Source organism: Guillardia theta, assembly GCF_000315625.1.
Source record: "Guillardia theta CCMP2712 unplaced genomic scaffold GUITHscaffold_14, whole genome shotgun sequence".
Taxonomy (NCBI): domain Eukaryota; class Cryptophyceae; order Pyrenomonadales; family Geminigeraceae; genus Guillardia; species Guillardia theta.
The window spans coordinates 680,738-689,239 of NW_005434660.1; the positions used below are offsets into that span (position 1 = coordinate 680,738).

The window sequence follows — 8,502 nt, forward strand, 5'->3', positions numbered from 1 at the left end:
TGGATAGAGTTGGTGCTGCTCCCCGTGGGAGTCCCGAGGTCGGTGACGAGAGCAGCGAGCTTGTTCGGCTGACGAGCAGGGGCAGGGAGGTGGTAGATGGATACAAGCTCTTGTTCAAGAGCAACTCCATGCAAGGAGTTCACCTTGGTGACCTGCCGTCTCGCCTCCTCCCCTTTCGCTGATCTATGGAGCAGAAAGATTGAACGAGCAGCTGCTACGTGACGATCTCGGAGTTCAGCCTCTAGGACATCGGTGCTGATTCGGACTTTTCTTGCTCCCCTCACTGCCTCCTCAGCTTGTTCCTGTTGGCCGATCGCGACAAGCGGCTCAAGGCCTTGGTTCTCTTGTCGAGTTGCCGCCCCTCGCTGATGCGTCTTGTTCTGGCAGCAGGAGAAGGAGAGCGCGGAGCATGCTGCTTCAGATGGGAACGGCAACGATGGCTCGTTCCGTCATCGGTCCAGCTCGAGCGCACGGGTTAGCGAAGAGAGCAAGGGAGAGGAGGGAGCGATGGAGGGAGAGGAGGGAGCGATGGAGGGAGAAGAGGAGCGATGGAGGGAGAGGAGGAGCGATGGAGGGAGAGGAGGGAGGTCATCGTGACTGGCTGCAGGGCCATGGAGCACAACAAGCAGCTCACGGGAAGTCGAGGCTGTCGGAGGATCTGCACGCAAGAGTGAGTTTGACCAGCAGGAGCAGCGCGATGTCAGTGACGTGAAAGTGAAGGTGGTGGACATCTCAAAAAGGAAATGCAACAAGAGGAAGAACTGGTCCCGGGACGAGAAGGAAGTCGCTCTACAGGTCTGTCGGAAGAGGGGAGGAAGCAGCTCAACAAGCTGACGGGCTGAAAGGTTGTGGAGGCGCTGGATGGCTGTGTGGCTAGAGCTTCCAAGTTCTTGAGGTCAAGGAAGGCAGGAGCCTTGAGCAGCTGACGTCAACGGCAGGGAAGAGGTCGGAGGATGCTTCGTCACCGTCTCCCGTCCACAGCTCTCCCTGTGGAAGAAGAAGAGGAACAGCGTGCACAAGAAGCGGTCAGTCGCTGTGCTGCCTTCGATGCCTTCTGACTTGAGGGAGACCCAGGGGCAGGAAGTCGACTTACTGCAAGGAGCTTCCCAAGAGCTCGCCAGTGCTGCCTCTCCCTCCTGAAGCTTCGGGCTTGCCGGCCTCTTCGGTTACATGACCAGCTACTCAGTCATCGTCCTCACCTGGAGTGTCGAAGCTGCTCTACGCAAGCGATGGGCCGAGCAACTTCAAGTGGCTCAGTCAACCGACTCAGTGCCGGTGCCTGTCGATCTCTCGGACTCCGTCACGCCCGCCAGACTCGGAGGCTCAGAGAGCCGGAGGGTTTGAATGCCGCCGCCCAGCGGCCCGTGACAAGGACATCGGATGCAGCCGCGAGTGCTGCCGCTTGCCACCGTATCGGAGCCCGGTGATCTCAGTACGGTATGTAACAGGCCGGCTCGGATCGCTGGTGATTGGGGGGCGGCAGCCCGAACGGCGGCCGGCCCCATACTCAGTGACCGGTTCATCGGCGATGGTACTATCCCCGGGCGCCGGGCGGCGCGCCGTTTGTCACCGGCCGCGCCGTGCCGCTACTAGGCTATACAACTTGGCCACCCCGGCGGCGGGCGCCGGCTCGGCCAGGGCAATCGTGGCAGTACTCCGGCGGTGCGCCGGCCGCCGCGCCGGCCGGCCGACGTCGGAGCCTGCCGTGCGGGCAGGCTGCCTCCAACGCCGCGGAGCCTCCGAGGCTCCGTGTGGCTGGCATTCGGGCGGCCGGCGACCCGGCGGCCTGGCGGGGCGTCCGATGATCATGCGGCGGCCGGGCCCGGCCCGGGGTGCCCGGGCCGCGGCCGGCGGCCCGGCACCGCTGGCACAGCCGCTCCTCTCGCGGCTGACTCACGCGGCCCGGGCAGTTCAACGGTTAGTAAACATGTGACGGAAGTTCGTCACTCATATGGCAACTTAAAGTACGCATGATTCGGCGGTGAGAAAGCCGCCGCCGGGACCGTCCCCGGAACGGTTGGCCGCCTCTCAGCCTGTCACACGGTCGGTGGGGCTGAGTCAGTTCAATCATCCCCCGGGCCCGGCTACCGCGTAGTGTACCCGGTGACCGTCGCTGCCGCGGCCGCCAGCTCTGCCGAGGCTCTCAGTCAGGTCAATTGCCTTCAAAGTTCCGGCCTGCCAGTGCGTGACGGTTCACGGTTCCGACGGTTCACTGACCGGTTCAAAACGGTCCGAGTGTGGCAACGGAAGCCTGAAGTTTACTCAACTTGAAAGCACTGGCACACTGCCGGCGACTGAGTCAGACTAGTGAATCGGATCGGATGACTCCGAGTGACTCGCGGCGTCGGCCGGCGGCCCGCGCCGGGCACATCCCACTTTTAAAACTATGATTATTGCTATTTTATTTATAAAATGAATCATATAATTCATTTTAGGAACTACCGTTGGAGCTGGCCAGTACCCCGGGCTCAAGGACCCAAAGACCACCCCCCTTGATGGCCCTCGATGACAACTCAGGGCCATACCCACCCACCCCCTCAACTCCCCTGGCCCCCACCACTGCATCTGCGAATGATCAGAGGGCCGCCGGTCGCTCTAGTACGGGTACCCCTTATCACCCATTGCCTTTCATAGCAAAGGACCGGTACTTTTAATTCCAACTACCTACCCCCTTGATCAGATGACGGACGGTGCGACCCACCACGTACCCCCAGTCCGGGTCATGGGGGCCACCAAATCTAACCAGGATTGAGCTTGACCACCCCACCCTATCACGAGGCATGTTCCCCCGATTTGGCGAGCACTAGGGGTGCTTATTATTTGCCAAGGCTGTGCTCTTGATAGCACCACCCCATTCACAACGAACTTGAACCCCTACTTGAATGCGGATTGATTGATGAACCCCTGGTATTATCTGTATTCTCGTGGCGTAGGTACGGGTATTTTACACACCCTTCATGAAAGGACCCTGTCGATGTTTGTCTTGCCGTCGTCTGACCTCTCGGTGAATCCCAAAAAAGGTACCGTACCCACCCCTCCTCCGTATTTCACCCCACCCCTCTGGAAGATCATTCTTGGTAGTACCCACCTACTGAGTACCTTAGACCATCCGATCTTCACCACGGGTGGCTGTCACTTGTCTGAGCACCGTGAGACGGTGGTGTTGCTACCGTTCGTACCCGGTACTTTTCCCGGCTTCCAACCCCTCTTGACTTACCCCTACCCACTCATCCCCACTTCCCACCCACCCTTTTGATTCGGCTTTGTAGGTATAGGTTAGGCAGAGTAAGGTTATGATACCACCCCCACCCCTAAATTGCCATCCAAAGGGTTCCACCCTACCCCTTCCGTCTTGTTATGACCATTTCTATACCCTCACCACCCCTCCCCCTATACCACCCCACCATGTCTGAGGAGGGCCTCATTACCGGTTGAGACTGGATTGGATCTCGCAATGAGCAACGACGCCAGCATGATGAAAGCAGCATGCGCTTGTCTGAGACAGCTTCTGCCCTCTCAGCCTCCTCCTCCTCTCTCCTCTCTAACCTCCGCAACATTCTTGCTCCTCTCTTGCTAGCATCCTGTTCTGTCGAATGTTTACTTCAGGGAATTTTCATGCCAGACAAATGATGGTTGTGCCCCGATACTTCAGAAGCGCTTGATGCTTCTTCATGTACTTTGAATGTCTCTGCCTGCGATTCAATGGTTTCTTTCTTTTGTTCTTGTTTTGTGGGATCTTGTCTGCTGATTGCCAATTACTTGTATTTGATCTTGTGGGAACATCGGTGAGTCGTCGATCATTACCTCCACCCTTTCTGTATGCACAAAGAGTCATCTCACAATTTTGTTACATCAGAGAGTGTTTTGATGATTCCTGTAACATGGAGAGCTCGCTTTGAGGTCTTGAACTTCAGCAATGTGTCATTTTGTGTGGAACCATTCGTTGTGCCTCTTTCCCCTGTTTGCCCAGGTTTGAACGAATCATGAAGAAACCAAACCCATTTTAACTCATTTGTTCTGTTCTTTTAAAGACCGATTTTTGTCTTGATCTTATTCCCTGACAGCGTTCATTTGACAGGGATTCCAAACATCCATGGAAACTTGGTATCAAGATTATTCATATCCTTGAATTCCATGGAGCCGTCGGACTGCGCAAAACCAATGAAGAGCTCTGTGTCTGGCCCGTACCAGATCCCTGAATGTCAGGAGTGCCCGTTTGTTTTTGTTGATGGGGATCAGGTGCCCCTGCCTCGGATCGACTCGAGGTCGTTGAAGCTTGGAGCGCGGCTGGGGGCTGATGAGAGCAGCAACTCGCAAGTCTACTCTGCCGAGTATCGAGAGCCGGTGTCAGACACGAGACATGTCGTTGCCGTCAAGACCTTCCAGCGATGCGAGACAGACGAAGAACTACGTGCTGTCCATCATGAGATCGGGTTGCTCACCTTTGCCTCCAACCAACTTCATCACACGGCACGATGCATCGGGTGGTGTGAGAATAATGATGGCAGCCTCGCGGTTGTGATGAAAAGATATCAGCAGTCTCTCTTTGCTAAACTGCAGCAGACCGGAAAGTTTCCTCTATACATGGTGATAGACTATGGCAAAAAGATTGCGATGGCCATGGCAGAGTTACACGCGTATAACATTGTTCTTTGTGACATGAAGCCTGAAAACATCTTGTTGGACGAGTTCAACAACATAGCCATCTCTGACTTTGGAGTAAGCGTGCTGCTCAAGAATCACGAGCAAAACTCATTGGACGATCACATTCTACACGGAACTTTCAACTACATGAGCCCCGAGGCCTTCGACCCACACACCTTCGGGCGGTTGTCAACCAAGTCGGATTGCTGGAGTTTTGCTTGCTGCATCATTGAAATGATCACGGGGAAAAGCCCTGGCACACAGGTTCAAAGTCTGGGATCTGTTACAAGGTCACGCACTGTAGACAGCATCCAGGTGCAAATTTTGATGGTTGTGAATTTCTCCTTGACTTCTTTTTGCAGACATCCCGTCGGGTTTGCCTGAGGATGTCAAGCAGCTGCTGGCTTCATGCTTCTCCTTTGATAGCGCGAAGAGGCCGTCCTTCAGACAGATCTACAGCATGTTTGCTCAGGCCCAGAGGATACCCGGCGAAAGGAAGGAGCATTCTCTACCAAGAAGTTTTGAGGAGGCGAAGGAATTGTGGGATTCAGATCGTAAGAACATGTTAACCAAGATCAAGAACGATGCGGAAGTTATCTCTCAACTGCAATCATCGATCAAACATTACCAGGATGTCAATGAAAAACTGCAGGAGCAGCTCGTCTCGGTTGTGAACGGATTCCGAGAGAGCCAGAGACTGTCGAATGCGCAGCATGGGGCCGAACAGGGTGCTGGGCAGAACGGATCGGCAACGGATGCATTGAAGCAGTGTCAGAAGCAGAAGGAGATCGCAAAACAGATGCTGCGACAAGAGAGCGCTCGAACGCGCGAGTTGTCAGAGCAGGTGACGAAGCTGCTCAGCATGAAGTCAGACATGCAGATGCTGCTGAGAGAAATCTTCTTGGATTCTCGAGTCGCCATGGATCAAGTGTCTGTGATGCTTGCTGACACGATGGACCAAGATCGTGTGATTTCTCATGTCAAACCTCAGGGTCCTCTTGTTCGGGCGCATGTCGGACATGCGAACGTCGTTCGGTTCCCCCCTGGGAGTGAGGGGGGAGGATTCATGCAGGAGGAGCTGACGGTAGAGGACTGGAAGCATCTCTACCTGGAGAACCTAAGCTTGTCTCAAGCCTCCACCCCTGCCATCTCAGCCTACAACTCACTTGAAACCAACGCGCATGGCGACCTCCGACTAGTCTGAGGTCGCCTCTGTGATGGTTGGCGAATAAACCTCTTAATCTCTTGCTTCGTCCTCTGTCTTGTCTAGTTCCTGCCCTGCTATCTCAACAAACTGCATGTGGTTGTGTACTATCTCAATTCTGAAATGATAAGAGGAGCGAAGGGTGAAGGAAGACTGAAGGTAACAGGAAAACACTCGCCCGCAAGCTCTCGAGCGACTCGCAGCATGGCGTTGAGCACAGACTGCAAGGAAGGAAGTCACGACGGGAGGAGAGAGCAGGAGCAGGTACCAGGAGAGTTGCGTTCCTTGACGGCTCGGCATGCATGTGGACCCTGCGGATCTGCAGCAGGTGGGTGAAGGAGAAAGGAGGAGGGAGTAGGGAGGGAGGAGTACCACATAGCAGTTGAAGGCAGCAGTCTGGTAGTCGTCGGATGAGGAGCCTGAGGACGGGCAGGAACCGGCTCCTCCCCCCCCATCGTTGTTGGCCAGACTTTGCCACAGCCCTGCCGGACTCGTTAGCGGCTCCTCCTCAGACGAGTCGGTTGGGACCTGCAGCGAAGGAGGGCTCCCCGTAGAGCAGCAGCTGGCAGGAAAGGAGGAGAGTCAGGCAGGAAGGAAGAGCAACAAGGCGAGTCACCTGTCTGGCCGAGTTGGAGGGATCGCAAATCAGGTCTGCTGCAAGCTTTCCTGCCGGTGGAGTGAGGAGGAGGAGGAGGAGGAGGAGGGAGAAACCCTGGGGCCCGAAGGAGGAGCTTGTCAGGACCTCGTCGATCAGGAGCAGGGAGTATCTGCTCAATGCTATGAGCCCTTGCCGCTGTCTCCTCCTCCTCCCTCACCCGTAGAGATGATTGAACTGAGCTCCGCTTCCCTTCACCGAGTAGTGCCCCCTCCCCTGACTGATGTCGCCGTTCCCCGCAAACCCCAGCTTCCCGTTGAGGTCGCCGAGAGCATGCAGCAGCAGCCCTGCCTGTCAGGATGATCAATGAAAGGAGGAAGGAAGCAGAACAGAATGTGATGGTAAGGAGGGAGGGAAGAGCGAGGGAGAAGAGGAGGAGGAGAAGGCTGAGGAGGAGAAGGCGGATGAGGAAAAAATCAAGGAGAAAATGATGATGATGATGATGATGATGATGATGATGATGATGATGATGATGATGATGATGATGATGATGATGATGATGATGATGATGATGATGATGATGATGATGATGATGATGATGATGATGATGATGATGATGATGATGATGATGATGATGATGACGATGATGATGATGGGGAGTAGGGGGAAGAGAAGCAGGAGGAAAATGCGAATGATAACGACGATGATGAGGCAACGGTGTTGGTGATGGACATTCACCTGCACGATCTCCTTGAGGCGTGAGAGCTGAGTTGTCCCTAGCTCCTCTACGTTGGCGTCCTCGGGATTCGGTTGTTGACTCGCCTGAGAGGAGGAGGGAGAGGTACGTCGCTTCTTCACTTGGGTCAAAATGTCCTGGCAGGGGACGAGAGTTAGCAAGAGAGCCCTCGGCAGTAGCGTTTCAAAAGGAAGAGGAAGCAGGAGGGGGAGGAGGGGGAGGAGGGGGAGGAGAGGGAGGAAGAATATAGACGTTGATGGTGGTGTAGAAGGATGGGAGGGAGGAAGAGGGGAGGAGGGAAGAGGAGGAGCAGGAGGAGGAAGGAACCTGTGTCGCTGACTGTATGGGGAGCGACGAGAAGGTCTTGCTCAGGGCATCGATTCCTTCCTGGAGGGTCGAGAGGACACTCTTGCTCGCCCTGGCCCCGGCTGCGAACGCTCGAAGCTGAGATAGGCACCTAGCAGGCAATGAACACGCTCCTCGCTCTTCGCTCCCGATCCTCTTCCTCACGCGATGTTCCACTGGATCATAGCTTCACAGTAGAACGTGTCCTCTCGTGGATACCTGCTGCCTGTCTCATCTCCTCCCCCCCAACCCCCCCTCACTCACGCTAGCCGCCCATCCAGCAGGAGCCCTTGGGCCTGCCGAGCCCCCGCGTCCTGCAGGTCCATGCTCTTAGCTCCTCCTCCCGTCATCTCGTCGCAGATCTCCTCCTCCAGCACGTTGCACGCATCTGCGCTCTTCTCGTCAGCCTTCCCATCTCCCTCCCAGCTGTGACCTTGCAGCACGTGATTGACCATGTGAGCGAACGGCGAGCACTCGTTCTGTGCCCTCTGCCACCAGCGTGAGCTGGGGAGGTAGGTGGGTCACTTTCTGGACCTGAAGCAGCAGCAGCAGCCAGGCATCGCGTAGATTCCATGCTTCAATCTGAGCCATCGTCAGCTCCTTCCCAGCTCCTTCAAAGCTCCTCCACAGCTGGACCTTCCCATAGTTGGACTCCTTCCTCGTCCACAGCGACTTGCGCAAGCAGGCTGGAGCGGATCGCCCGCTGATGACTTGACAACCGTCCTGAAACCGATAGGCGAACGCCTGGGACCCTCTCGTAAGGAGACACGCGCGCAGCTCGAAGGCCCAGAGGATGTTTTTATAGGTCAAAGTGGTTGTGGAGGAGGAGGAAAAGAATGCGCATGGGGGGGGGCAGGGGATGGGAGTAGATCAAGTGCAGGGAGGAGGAGGAGGAGGAGGAGGAGGAGGAGGGTAGGTGAGGAGGAGGAGGAGGAGGAGGAGGGTAGGGAGGGCAGTTCTCCCAGGCAGCAGTATATT

The 8,502-nt window shown here is 56.0% G+C and overlaps 3 protein-coding genes across 3 annotated transcripts; 2 read left to right on the plus strand and 1 right to left on the minus strand.

The window, feature by feature from the left end:
- Positions 1-128: 128 nt before the first annotated feature.
- On the plus strand, positions 129-1,174 carry GUITHDRAFT_103820 (hypothetical protein; the record flags this gene model as incomplete). Its single annotated transcript, XM_005837518.1, has 9 exons — positions 129-147; positions 195-252; positions 296-338; positions 388-474; positions 608-670; positions 721-795; positions 846-895; positions 939-1,025; positions 1,075-1,174. The coding sequence occupies 9 exons, from the start codon at positions 129-131 to the stop codon at positions 1,172-1,174; spliced, it is 582 nt and encodes a 193-aa protein (XP_005837575.1).
- Positions 1,175-4,076: 2,902 nt separating this feature from the next.
- GUITHDRAFT_161833 (hypothetical protein) lies at positions 4,077-5,895 on the plus strand. The gene is made up of 3 exons (XM_005837519.1): positions 4,077-4,908; positions 4,935-4,959; positions 5,007-5,895. Exons 1-3 carry the CDS (start codon positions 4,135-4,137, stop codon positions 5,846-5,848), a joined length of 1,641 nt encoding a protein of 546 aa, XP_005837576.1. The 5' UTR covers positions 4,077-4,134; the 3' UTR covers positions 5,849-5,895.
- A 60-nt stretch (positions 5,896-5,955) lies between these two features.
- On the minus strand, positions 5,956-8,115 carry GUITHDRAFT_135226 (hypothetical protein; the record flags this gene model as incomplete). Its single annotated transcript, XM_005837520.1, is given in 12 exon segments — positions 5,956-6,069; positions 6,117-6,167; positions 6,221-6,330; positions 6,377-6,410; positions 6,465-6,514; positions 6,560-6,615; positions 6,664-6,794; positions 7,182-7,316; positions 7,507-7,636; positions 7,690-7,743; positions 7,789-7,957; positions 7,977-8,115. 12 exon segments carry the CDS (start codon positions 8,113-8,115, stop codon positions 5,956-5,958), a joined length of 1,173 nt encoding a protein of 390 aa, XP_005837577.1.
- Positions 8,116-8,502: the final 387 nt, after the last annotated feature.

What these genes read in the sequence shown, in the direction of transcription:
- GUITHDRAFT_161833 (XM_005837519.1), top strand. Translation starts at nt 4,135, where the DNA reads ATGGAGCCGTCGGACTGCGCAAAACCAATGAAGAGCTCTGTGTCTGGC. An exon ending in GGAAAAGCCCTGGCACACAG is followed by an intron (nt 4,909 to 4,934) that starts GTTCAAAGTCTG and finishes ATCTGTTACAAG; the next exon opens with GTCACGCACTGTAGACAGCA. An exon ending in GCACTGTAGACAGCATCCAG is followed by an intron (nt 4,960 to 5,006) that starts GTGCAAATTTTG and finishes TTCTTTTTGCAG; the next exon opens with ACATCCCGTCGGGTTTGCCT.